Source organism: Xiphias gladius, chromosome 17 (assembly GCF_016859285.1).
Source record: "Xiphias gladius isolate SHS-SW01 ecotype Sanya breed wild chromosome 17, ASM1685928v1, whole genome shotgun sequence".
Taxonomy (NCBI): Eukaryota; Metazoa; Chordata; class Actinopteri; order Istiophoriformes; family Xiphiidae; genus Xiphias; species Xiphias gladius.
In genome coordinates this window covers 19,610,280-19,623,855 of record NC_053416.1, presented here as the reverse complement: position 1 = coordinate 19,623,855, position 13,576 = coordinate 19,610,280, and the positions used below count along the sequence as shown (strand labels likewise).

Genomic DNA, 13,576 nt, shown 5'->3' with positions numbered 1-13,576 from the left:
AATCTGAAAAAATAAGAAATTAGTCACGAATCAAGGCATCACTGGCCTTGTGCGATTACAGTCAAATGTAAAGCTACCGTACTATTGCAACTACTACAATAATCCTTTTCATAATCAATTGTATTATTATTATTATTATCCTTGTATGTATATTGTCATTATTACCCTAAGGATATAAATGAACGAAATTGTTAGCGATTCCTGGCTCATTTGCTCATATTTGTATTCAGGCTACTTCTGCGTGCTGTCGTGCCGTAACCCTACGACCCCCCCCCAGCGCTCGGGAGTCTGAGCGGGGGAAGCCACGCCCAGCGCTCGGGACGCTGATTGGCTCGGACAGTGAAGCGCTGTCGATGAAATGTGGTCCATTAGTGCGCGGCTGGCTGGGTTGGACCGACGTGTGGCAGCGTAAACACCATCTCTTCAGCCTCTCTCCGCACTCACTCCCTGGCGCAGCTCCAGTTGTTTTGTTTTGTTTTTGTTTTTTTATCTATTCATTTTATTGTATTTTTTTCATTAAGCCATTTCTCAGCAAACAGCTTGGCATATGGTTCCGCAGTGCGCTGCATGTCCTCTCCCTGGTAGACGGACTATTCTTACTTTGGCTCGAGTGTCTGAAGACATCTGGACATGTGCATTTTCTCATAAAAAAAAACCTTTCGGCCATGCGACCGAACTTACAAACTCTTCGGAAAGGCCATAGCAGTTTGGATGTAGACGCGTGCGCCTGCAGCGGCAAGTTGGCTGAGACTTCATAATATCGACCTGCCCGATCGGTTGCCCTGATGAGAGATCCAGGTGACACAGCCGCCGCCATGACCTACCATCCTTTCCAAGCTCATCGACCGGGTACCTTGCCCCTGTCAGCCTTCCTGGCCGCCGCTCAGCCCTCGCTTTTCCCCGCGCTGGCTTTCCCAGACGTCGCCTCCCTCTCCGAGCCTGTTTCGGAGCAGGCTGCCTCTGACGCGGGGCTGCACGCGGCTCTGCGACGCCTGCATCGGCCCGTCCAGCCGTGCTCCTCGAGGAGCCTGCAGCCGGAAGCAGGGCTGGACGGTGACCCGCAAGTCACACTGGAGTCCAAGAATTTATGGAACGAATTTCACAAGAAGGGAACCGAGATGGTTATTACAAAATCTGGAAGGTAAGTAAAGTTCAGTCCGTCAAAGTGCCAGTGTGGGACTTAGTCGTGGATCTAAAATGAAATAGCTTTATTTCAACCTTCCAATGTGATATCACCGCATATATCGTTTGATTGTGGGATCGGGTTCCTTGCTGTCATGTAGAAAAAAAAAACTCCCTGAGCCATAAAGCCATTGTAAGACTAGTCTTAGAGTTCCGACGCTAGAAACACTGCACATAACAGCAATTGTGTTCACGGATTCCCGTTTCAGAACGGGAAGTGCTAGAAAATCTTTTTCTTCTGTCAATATAGAAGTCACAGGTCGGGGACCACGGGGGCCCTGGTTCCAGGGGTCCGGTTCAGCCCTTCCTACAAGTACTAACAGTTGCAGTATAGTGTTAAATCCCCACTCCCACTTGACCTCTTTCTAATGATAAGCGCTTCAGAAAAGAAAAAAAAAAAGGGCAATTGGATGTCTTGCACCGTCTTGCACGGTGTCAAAACCTGGCCCATTTCTAACATACCCTACTCCCCGTTAATTCCCTGCTGCAGGAGGATGTTTCCGCCTTTCAAAGTGAGGGTGGACGGGCTGGATGAAACGGCAAAGTACATCCTGCTGATGGACATCGTGGCTGTAGACGACTGCCGCTACAAGTTTCACAGCTCCCGCTGGATGGTGGCTGGAAAAGCTGACCCGGAGATGCCAAAGCGTATGTACATCCACCCAGACAGCCCGTCCAAAGGAGAGCAGTGGATGAGCAAGCCTGTTGCTTTTCATAAACTCAAACTCACCAATAATATATCGGATAAGCACGGATTTGTAAGTAGCACTCATTGAACTTACGAGTTGTTGTGGCTGAGGACTTTTATTCTGGCTAGGGGAATTACTAAAACTGTCAATATTGACTTTACATTGAACCCGTTGCCTGTGTTTTTTTTTTTTTTTTTTTTTGTTTTTAACATCATATAACTAGGTCTGTAATTTTAATTGTGCGTGACACATGTCCTCAACTTCCCAGACAATTTTGAACTCAATGCATAAATACCAACCCAGATTTCACATCGTGAGAGCAAACGACATAATGAAGCTTCCATGCAGCACCTTCCGGACTTACGTTTTCCCGGAGACGGAGTTCATCGCTGTCACGGCCTATCAAAATGAAAAGGTAAACCCCCCCCCCTCCTACTCCCCCACCCTCTGCCCTCCCCTCCACATCCGCACGCACAGACACACACAGCAGACCTACTCTAGCTGCGTGCAGCCATGTGGAATGTATGTGTGTGAGAAATCAGAAAAAGAAAAAAAAACACTGTTGGAGTTGTTTGGGAAAGTGAGCCTTCATCAGCTCCACTTTGTGCATACTGATGTTGCACTTATCTGCCACTGTGCAAGGAGATGCATTTTTGCAATGACTAACTTTCAGATTTTTCTTCTTCTCCGTAAGATTACACAGCTCAAAATTGACAATAATCCCTTTGCCAAAGGATTCAGAGACACTGGAAATGGGAGACGAGAAAAGAGGTGATTGTTTTGCCGCCACAGTACATCAGAACAGCAAAGGACGTACCTGTATAAGTCTATAATTGATACAAATTTGTGATCCCCAGGAATAAACAGTTAAACATGTCGTTGCTGCATGAGAACGGAAGCAAAGCAGACCAGGACAGTGTTGATTCTGATAACTCGTGTGAACAACCCAGTACCAGTGATTTCTTTTATTCCCCTGGGGAGCTGGTGAGCAGCCCTCTGATGTCCACCCCAACCGGTCAAGGTGGGTTAACTTACTGTATATTATGTATTTAGGCAGCCTTAATGGCAGTGTTTCTATGAACTGAAATCATTCTGTAGGACTATGTGTTGATCTAACATGTTAAACATAACAGTCACTAGAGAGAGAAAATGTTCATTTTTGCTTTAAAAAACAAATCAGCAACCTTTTAGCAGCAAAATAACCACGATTTTCAGCTTGCAACTTTAAAATTTGTAAATATTTTAAATGATTTAGGAATATTCAGGGGCTATACAAAAATTAAGTCAGTGGGTAGGAGGGTTAAATCTTATATTTCAGTTTTGTTTTTATTTTAATTGTAAGTTTTTGTAGTGATCATGTGGTGGAAATTGCATTGTTAAAGACTCAGCGCTCTGGAAATAATACACAAAAGACTGATGGGTTGAAGAGTAAATACGTATATTGCAATATATATAGGATACAATACCTTACAGGGGTCAGAAGTCAGAGAGCTATGGCTCCCCAAAGGTCAGCAGATTTCAGCATTTATAGTATCCAAACAACGACAAAGTTACACACGACTGGCCCTCTGTTGCTTATATAAGATAGTCCTCCAATGACCTTGACCTTAGAAAGAGTCAAAGTCAACATCAACATCGCCCATTATGGCAACCTCTCCCTAAGAAAAGACTTAAAGCATCAAGTCACTGGGACAAGATCACATCTCTGGGAGCCCCTTTCCTGGAATGGGCTAGGAATGTGTGCACAGCCAGCATGTGTTATTTTTACAACAACACAGTACAGAGGCATACAGAAGGGACAAACACACACAGACAATGAATAAATGATAAACCTTTGTGCTTCTTGTTATAATGTGATGGAAAAAATATCTCTGAATCAGAGACAGGATTTCTATCCTATGCATATGGTGACCTGCACATTTGTGACTCACTGTAAATATTAGAAACTTCATTTGTAATTATTTGATTATTTCTATTTTGAATTAATCCCACACAGGAATGCTGAAATATAAATTGGGGGTGTTAAGAAAGTAAATTGTAAATTAAATTCTGTAGACTCCCTCAAGCAGGTACAGTATATAGGTTTCACTTTGATAAAGCAAACAGATCCTTCAGTCAATGTATTTCTTTTAGTGATGGAAGAAATGAACAAGTAAAAAAGGTTACTAATAAACTATTCAATTATAATTCAATGTGGATTTTAAGTGGTTATTGTTTTTCTTTTCTTTTGTTGTCTTAGGAGTATTCTGGAGGTTTTTCGTGTTTTTTTTTTTTTAATTTTTGTTTTGATTTTTTTTTATATAATGTACAGGATCCTATACATCCATCCATGCATCCATCCATTCATCTCTTATCCTTTTTCCCAGCAGACAGTTTAACGCATATTAGGAAAAGGACAGGTGTTACTCCATGAATGATTGCTCTGTGTCCCATTAAGCCATGACAGTGTGAAAGTGACTCTGATTTTTTTTTGGCCCATTTTCAAGTTGTTTTTTTTTTTTTTTTTTTGTCATTTTTGCCTTTATTGGACAGAGAGAGGAGTGGGGAGAAATAGGGCTATGAAATGTAACAAATGTGTCAAGCTAGAATTGAACAGCAGACATTGCAGTTAGCGTACAAGGTATGCATCTTAACCACTCTAGGACCAGGAAGCTGGCAACATGAACTACACAGATATGAAGGAATGTTGTTTGGGATGTGGATTTCAACCACATTTTACTCTCTGACTCATTTTGACACAGCAAAAAATAGTTTGCTGCTTCAATGAATCAACTGTTCCTGGCGCCTTGGGGTTAGTGACACATGAACACTGTCTCTTTCATGGCCCTAGATGTTTGCACAAAGTCATCTCTCTCTCAAGTGTCCATCACCTATCTCCCCGCTGTGTACTAACGATATACTATCAAGGCAAAAAAAGGGCTCTTTTCACTTTAAAATACAAGTACATATAATAAAGATTATGATTTTTCCCACAGATGAGAACAATACTGGAATTGATTCAGATGTTGATCTACAATATGAGGACATTGCTGAAGACAGCTTTGCCAAGGCTGAACACGCATCTACCCTGAGTCTGAAAAGCGCGGAGATACTGCAGAACAAGTCTGCCGTCAGTAAGAGTGACAACAATCAGGACACAGTAAAAGAAGGAACAGCGTTTAGAACATCAGATGATACGCGCTCCATGGCAGTGGACTCTTCAAAAAAGCACAGGAGTGAAATCGAAGATGGGGTTCTGCCTACGATGTTGCAAACGTGCAGCTCATCATCCCTGAGTGCTGGTCATCTTGAGACTTTGGATTTCTCAGGTGCACACAGCCAACAGTTTCTTAAGCTTGGGGCACCTTTGTTTTTTCATCCTGGACAGCTGTCAATGAAGCCACAGGCTTTTCCCACTACGAGTATGGGGCATCTATTTTCCTCTTTATCTGGAGTAAATGAAGTAGAAAATGGAGGCCTATCTCCTCAAAGCATTGCCTCTTCATCTCCCTTCATGTTTCAGCTGTCACAGCCCATGCTGGCATCTCAGGTACGCCTCTGCAGGAACACTGTACAATAATAATCCACATATTTTAATGTATTTAGGGAACAGATATCATAACCTACAGTTCAAGCTTGTTGTCTCCTTAGGATGAGTACATCTAGATTATAAAAAGCACTTTCTCACTTTTTACTCAACAGCAAAACTGTGTCTTTCCAGAAAAATTCCGTCGTCACTCAGGCACTCTTCAGATCTAGCTCTTTACACTGACACTCTTGGGCAGAAATTACTCCCAGTGACAACTGTTCAAGTGAAATCAAAAGTAACCTGTTTTAATGCTTTGAGTACCATAAAAAATAAATGTATTCTTTTAATAGAGAAAATGAAATTAACTACATGGCTAGCTCCAAGTAGAAATGAGCTTTTTTTTCTATTAGGGTGAACTGACCCTTTAAATAGCAGTATTGCAGTATATTCTTTAGTCCTGGATGAAGTAATGCTGTCTGTCTCTAGCCAAACCTATAAGATGATGCTTTTAATGAGCTCTAAGAACTTCAGTAAGAAAGGCAAGTTGTGTATATCTGATAATATATGCAAACAAAAACTGAGGTAGGCTAGGCTAGTTATGCTCATATACACATGTACATATATTTAGCGTGGGCAGAAAGGCTCACATAAGGAGTTGGGCTAAACTCCTGGTGACAAAGGATCTGAATTGACAGTGTGGGAATATGCAAGGTCAACCTGTGGCTGCATTGCAAGTCACAAATGATATAGTATTTTTTATAGTCACAGCAATATTCTGATCTAGGCCAGACTTCCCAACCTAGGGGTTGAGCCCCTCGCAAGGGGTCTTGACATGAATGTTAGTGGTCGCAAGATGATTAGTGGGAGTAGGAAATAATAAAGAACAACAATCTGCTACACATAATTCTGCCAAGAATATCCATGAAAATGTAGGGAGATCCATGACATTACATTATGGGAAAATTAACTCTTATTTTTTCATACAGGGAATCTCACTGTCACCCTTTGGAGGATTGTTGTCATATCCGTACATGGCAGCACCAGCTGCGCTCAGCCTGGCTCTCCCCACTCGTTCTGCAACCTCATCGCTCGCCAGAAACCACTGTTTCCGCAGCTCCCGGCCTTGGTTGCAATTCAGCCCTTATCAGATCCCCACCTCTGTCACCTCAAGCCTGCTTACAACCAGATCCTCTGGCAGTTCAGACTCACGATCTGAGCTTTCCAAATCGGGAGGCAGAGAGTCAGGTCCGGTGTGTGACAATCACAGCTACAAAACTAAGGCCAAGCAGACGACTGCTCCACATAAAACCAGCGTTAAGGGTTCCATGAATGAACTGCACAACATGTATAATCCGGTTAGAGGACTCGATAAACCACTCACTCCACGGTAAACTCTCCTATAGGTTGTTTTTCATTCTAACATTTCACTGACAACGTTATGAAGTTTCACACTATAATGACCTAAAATTAACATTTTGTCGGAACAGTATGTGTTGCTGCATTATACCTTCTTATTATATCATCAACAAAACTTATCTTGTCTGATGATTTGTTGGTCACAAGACACGTAGAAACTACGCTTAATTATATTTACTATATTTCCATGTGAAAGAAGTCCTAACTTGGCCTAGCTTTTGAAACAATGGGTATATTTAATCTAGATTTCTAACAAACGTTAAATCATTCAACTAAATTTTGCCTTACCTAAACATCAGGGTGTCTTTGGTTTGCAAAAACTCCAGATGCTGCTTACTGGAAGTTCTATATGAATTAATATCAATTCAAATGAAAGATGCTTATTGGAGTTCATTTTGGGGAAAATTAGCTTTTCAAATCTCAGCTCCCCCAAGTGGAATACTCTACAGAAGAACAATAATGTGCTTTAAATATGAATAAAACACTTTTTTTTAATTCCTTTATTCTGTATGATTGTGTAAATATTTTCTTATTGTCCTCCTAGTTTTCACATACTGTATAAAATATGACTGATCAAAGCCTTTTGAGACTGAATGCTGTAACTGATCACTGTTAAACCTGCCAATAAGATATGAGGAAATTGTATATCACCTTTTCACAGTTTCACATTCTGTTGATGTACCAAAGCCGTGGACTTGGAGGGAAAACTCAGGTTTCTTTTTTTTTTATACCAGCACTTAAGAAAAATGTCTTAAGTAAAGTTAATTGGCAGGTTGTCTGCCAAATTATTTCGGTAAAAATTTTTTCGTGTGTGTGTGTGTGTGTGTGTGTGTGTGTGTGTGTGTTTGTGGAGAGGTTAGCGAGGAGGATCACAATTTAAATAAAGATACTGTTCACATTTATTGCAATTGTCTTAATATACTTTACATATACTAACATGCTTTACAATGGACATTAAATATCTGGAGATCTATTGCCAGAAACAGGCTATTTATTGCACAACATCTGCTGTCTCACCACCAGATACATCAAAAAAAAAAAAAATATATATATATATATAACATATAATTTGACTTCCAAGATAGTTTTTGATTGATTCTCCACACAAGCTAACACAGCCAACATTGCATAGTCATGGATGATGCTTAGAACAGAGGAAATACATGCATGTACATTGCACTCGAAAAATGCCCAAAAACCTGCCTACCTGCTTTGTTCAACACTGTTCTTAGAATCCAGAACTGGTAATTGCCTGCTATATATACAGCCTAGAAAGTAGATCTTTGATAATGCTATACAAAGCTGAAAAATACTATAGCTTATCAATTATGACTTGTAACTGTTTTATGTAACAGACAATTAAAGATCTAAGTGTATAACATGGGCACATGCACATATTATATATGGTTTAAGAGCTGGACTGGATTCAGGACCTGGATTCAATTCTCTGAAACTGTCTGTATGTTAGGCCTAATCCTTTAACTTAATTTACCGAAATTAAGCTTTCCGTTTTATTTGTGTACTTTCGAATTCGGTTTTGTTAACATCAGCCCTTGTGGCAAGACCCTTCCGGACCTGTCCTTAGTTCTTCATGCTGGTTTGGCTTATAGATATGCTTTGCTTAGACCTTGACTGTCCATCTGACCACATTACTATCTGTTGGCATCTTTTTGCCTCTCCAAAGGCACTGACGGGCAAACGCATTATAAAGCAAAGAGTAATATGAACCCAAATTCTCTTAATTCTGAAGTAATTATTTTGGATAGCAATCCAAGAATATATCTTTGCAATGGTGCCACCTCTCTCCGGGCACATATAATGACCATGTGTTTTTTTAAATAGCCATATTAATAAATGCAACACTAACGTATTGAATTTACCTCTGGAATTGCTGCTTCATTTTATTGTTTGTGTATGTTTTGTGAAGCTTCATCACAGCAAGCTAAAAGTTGTGCCGTGCAACATCTCCTGCTGTTATCCTCTTGGCCATGGCAATGGCGGCTGAGCAATAAAGGTGAATGAGTCTGCGGTCCTGCGCATTTCATTCCTTATGCATGAGTGCGGCTCAATGCATGCAACGGCAATTCCCACAACATCCCTGCTTGTGACAGCAAAGCTACACTCGAGTTGCTAATCCCCCTGCCCAGTAAATCCCCCAAAGATGCAATGAAAAATACATGTTTTGGTATCCATAAATGACATATTGACTCATGTGGTCGATATAAAATGTTTTGAAATATTTCTGGAATATTTAGAAGCATTACAGCTCTCACGTAGATTTAGTAACATATGTACATGCCAAGTGTAAGTGCATATATGTACTGTATATATATACAGTTCGTATCTGTTAAAGTATATGTTTATGTACAATATATGCAAATTGACAGTCATTCACACATACAAGAGCTGACAGTATGGCATCCTTGATTAAGGACAGGAAGAAAAACAACCCCTTGACAAGCTTCACATTGAAAGCAATGAACCCATGCTATACCCATGACTTGATGGGATTAGAGGGTAGTGGTACCCTGTGACAAAAGGTCATGTCACGTTTGAATATATTGTAGTCCAATCGTGCAAACAAATGTAAAAAGCTGCATACAGTATGTATGCAAAAGAGATGCTTCACACTATATTCACTCTTAGACAGAGGCCATGGTTTGTCATGGCACATTACCGCAGTGGATACAGCAGAGTAAATTCACTGTGGTCACCATTCAGGTTGTCACACACCGAGTCATAAAAGGCCTGTAGTGTACCTGAATTTTCTACCCTTTAGGAGTCAGGCATTAGTTACACTCTTTAGAGCCTAGAAAAGCTAGTTTTGTGTGTGACTAGCACTGTGTGCTGTGATGCATTTCTTGTAGGTTGCACAAGAAGAAACCAATCAAGACATTTTAAGCTTATGTGAGAAAATTACCCTAAGAGCAAAATTGTGGCCATTTTACAATAACATTTAACGTTTTCCTGAATACATCCATGGGGACTTGGTCTGAGGGCATGGACACATCTGAGATAATCCTAATCCAGTTCTTTCAATGTAATTTGACAGGAGGCATATGTTAAAAAAAAGCACATTTTTGCAATCAGAAACTTTCTGTAGAATGAAACCGCAAACCGCCGTCTTCAAATAATCGTTGCAAAACAGTAATTTGCCCTAATGAATGGTAATTGGACTACATTTCTATTGTGCTTTTGTTGCATTGATTAGTGCACTTTATTTACAAACAAATAATATATTTCAAAGCTGAATTTTAGCACTTCTTATTCTATTAATTATGGCAACATAGATTACATATCTAAACAGTAATACACTTATGTCAATACAAACATATTGTACCTCCTAGAAGTTAAATCTATGGGCAGATTTTAAAATTCCATTTATGTTGAAAGAATTATAAAGACAGCAAACAAATAAAATCTCTTAGTGCTCTTTTTTCAGTCAAGACGTAATAACCATGACATGACACTCTATGGCAAATTGTTTCTTTTTGTCGTTTCTTTTTCACTGTAGTTGCTGGTACTACAAAAAAGTCAAGTGGTTTCCCAGGAGGAAACTTGACCTGAAAAGTCCTCCTCCGGTGCTGGGCTCCTCTCAAACCTCTGTTGTGTGAATTTTCTCTTTGGCTGAGCGTAGCTTCACACTGAAACAACATCTCCACTGGCTCAAAAATATGATGAGGAGGTCAACTGCAAAATTTTGCAGTCAGAGGAAAACTTCCCTCCCTGTAGCTGTGAAATCTATGGGTTAGAGTGAGACAGGCCTGTACAACTCAGATGGTATTTTTCATTATTCTTGCATGACACAGTGTCAAAGCAACACGGTGCATCAAGGGCTTACATATTCCTGGATGCCGGAAGAATTCTCAGCATATTCGCATATTCTGAAAGTAAGTGCTGAGATCAAAATGTCAACAAAGATGGTTAAAGAGAATAGATAATCATCTGTAGCTTACAATATGAATAATTCACTTAACAGGGATATCATCTAAAAGCCTGTGTTATCATGAATAAAGCACTAGTGTATCTGCTGGGGCTGGAGTGGTCTGTAGAAGCCTAAGGTATGAATCTGCTCGCTTAACCATAAAAAAGGGGGAAGCGGAGTGACATAAACAGTTTTGTGTAAAGAATGCAATGAACACACAAAGGGGGGGCTGGGGGTCACATTTTGGTGACTATACAGCATGTGAAAATCCTGTCAGTTCAGATTTATAATTCCATTCCTTTTTGTTCTTGCAAAGGAAAAGTTTGGTAAGGAGATTTACCACGCCCTATGATTAATTATTAGGCAACTGTACTGCTTTCTCTGCTCACACTGAGGTCTTTGAAATAGAATCAACCAGAGAAACTACGGTGTGTGTGGTCCAACCACCAAGTACTTTCTGCCCCACAGTGCTGTAAAAGGTTAAATGGTGGTCACTGAGAACTACCTCTGGATGTTTGCAGATAGATTTTTCAATTTTCACACTGAATGCATTCAAATGGATAAAGTATTAGTACACGCAAAAATAAATTGCAAATATGATAGCATAGCATTATCTGTAGTGTTTATTTATTTTATTTTTTTTTTGCCTTTTTGCTATTTCATTCAAAACTTGATTACCACCACATGCTGTATGTAGGTCTGTTGAAGCTGTTAAGACATGCAAATCCCATGTTACGTTTTTTACATGTATTGTTCTTTGCACGGAATAAATAAATACAAAACATTCTTATTTGCATAATATACCACCTTATCCCTCCTTTTGCATAGATATGAAGGTATGTCTCATATATCTCAGTTCCGTTGTTATTAGCTCACAGGCCAAGTAAATGAAAAATGGGAGACCATGTCAGCGGATATCAATGTAAAGGTTAAATATTCACTGTTTATAAGAACACACCACTGATGCTAAAATACAATAATGTCAGGCCCTCAGATGTCAGTTAATGTGAAGTTTTATAGCCTGTATGGGAAGATGTCCAGTGTATAAGCATAGTTCATAGGTTATTGACAGAAACCAAATTGATGTGAAATACTAAAGTACTGTTATGTGAACACTGCTAAATATCTACAATTCTGACACACAAAGGAGAAACATGCATCAAAGTCAAATATAATTGTTTTACGTGTCCAATGATAATAATGCAATGCAATCTCAAACCATACAATCCAGAAGTTTGGCATTTCAGCCCCCCCCCCAAAAAAAAAAAATTCTCTGCCATTGCCCAAAATGTAATGGATTTAGAGATGGCAAACTAACGGCCTCTGAAGCCATCTAGTGGATTAGAAGTGCAGTAACCCTGCACTTTTCACGTTACCGTTTAAAACCCCCGTAACGGCGGGGTTACTGTTAATGTTTGCATCGGAAATACCGGCATCGGGAAGTTATTTCACTAAAAGAAAAACTCCCCCCAGTTTAAGTCATGGATCCGGTTTCAGCACTGACACTGCACCGAAACCCAAGAATCATGAGACATCTCAGAAGAATACTGTATACCGTTTCTCTCTGAGAGACACAAGTGACCGTTTTCCACCATCTAGAGCTGCAGGTTTTCACTCGGTCTACATTGTGATTGGTTGTTGACTGTTGGTGATTTTAGAGAGTTGGGTTTGGAGAAATTATAGGGTTGCATAACTTTGAACTTGGGATCAGCTAAAGGTGCCGTTTCTGGTGCGATGCTCGGAATGCCTATATGCCTGCCTTCCAATAGACTAAATATATATATATGAAATTCATATGAAAATTATTCTTTACAACAACACATGGGGGTGATTTTCAGAAGCTGAGCCGGTGCAGGTGCGGATTATTTCACCATTTCTGTTATTGACAGACTCGAGGCGATGTATTGCACAAGCCAAGCGCTGTCCTCCTCCTCCTGCTGCTCAATCGCTGTCACGATACGAGGTGGTTTTTGTTAACCCATCTGCGGTCTTGTAGGTCAACATCGTGTGTGCTAACATGCGTGCTCGCAACTGCCCCTCGGCCACAGCCGGTCCCACCGGGATAACAAAGACCTGATACTGTTGAACATTCTTCTCCCAAAACACACGTGGACTACCGGCGCCGTTCTGCAGGACACGCGACGGGCGCTGCACTCATGCCGAAGTACCACATTTTCCTGTACCCGCCCCTCCGATACCACCTCCTCCTAGACCCGCCCACAGAAATCCCTCCGGAATCTGATTGGTCCTCTGCGAATGAGGCCGTCTTAGAGCTAGATAAAGTAGATCGAGAGAAGTTACCCTATAGTGAACCTTTATAGGCAGCACAATGTATTTGTAACCTTGTTGTTTGGCGTAACAATTGATGCTGTTGCCATGGAAGCATTAACAATATTTGACTGAACAGAGTAGCCTAATTCTAATGCGGGTCCTGTTTGCCATTAAGATTGGTACAGACAGAGTACTTTATACGAATTGGAAATTCTTGCAGCAACCAAGTCACAAAAACCAAAAACGTGAAGACAATCAAGGTAGTAGACAAGAAATAAAACAACAAAAACATAATAAATAATTAACTATTATGTTTAAAGCGGAAGTAATTTAAAACCAGAACTATGATACTCAAGATATATGTGCACGTGTAGAATGGCTGATTAATTTGCAACCCACCATTGTAATTTTAATAACATAATATAATATAATATAATATAATTTCTTTTGTGTGGTATATTGAGCGTATACTGTGGTATGTGTATTATCTTGGGTGAAAAGTCTTTTCTACCTACTCTGTTTCTATAGCGGAAGCTGAGGTCAGAGTTCAATGTCCAGAAGTAACCTGCTTGCGCATCGTCACAT

At 40.2% G+C, this 13,576-nt stretch overlaps 1 protein-coding gene across 1 annotated transcript; it reads left to right on the top strand.

Moving 5' to 3' along the window:
• The first annotated feature begins 688 nt into the window (after nucleotides 1-688).
• Nucleotides 689-6,770, top strand: LOC120802794 (T-box transcription factor TBX2b-like). The gene is made up of 7 exons (XM_040150954.1): nucleotides 689-1,141; nucleotides 1,673-1,940; nucleotides 2,140-2,286; nucleotides 2,566-2,642; nucleotides 2,729-2,892; nucleotides 4,847-5,400; nucleotides 6,366-6,770. The coding sequence occupies exons 1-7, from the start codon at nucleotides 786-788 to the stop codon at nucleotides 6,768-6,770; spliced, it is 1,971 nt and encodes a 656-aa protein (XP_040006888.1). The 5' UTR covers nucleotides 689-785.
• Nucleotides 6,771-13,576: the final 6,806 nt, after the last annotated feature.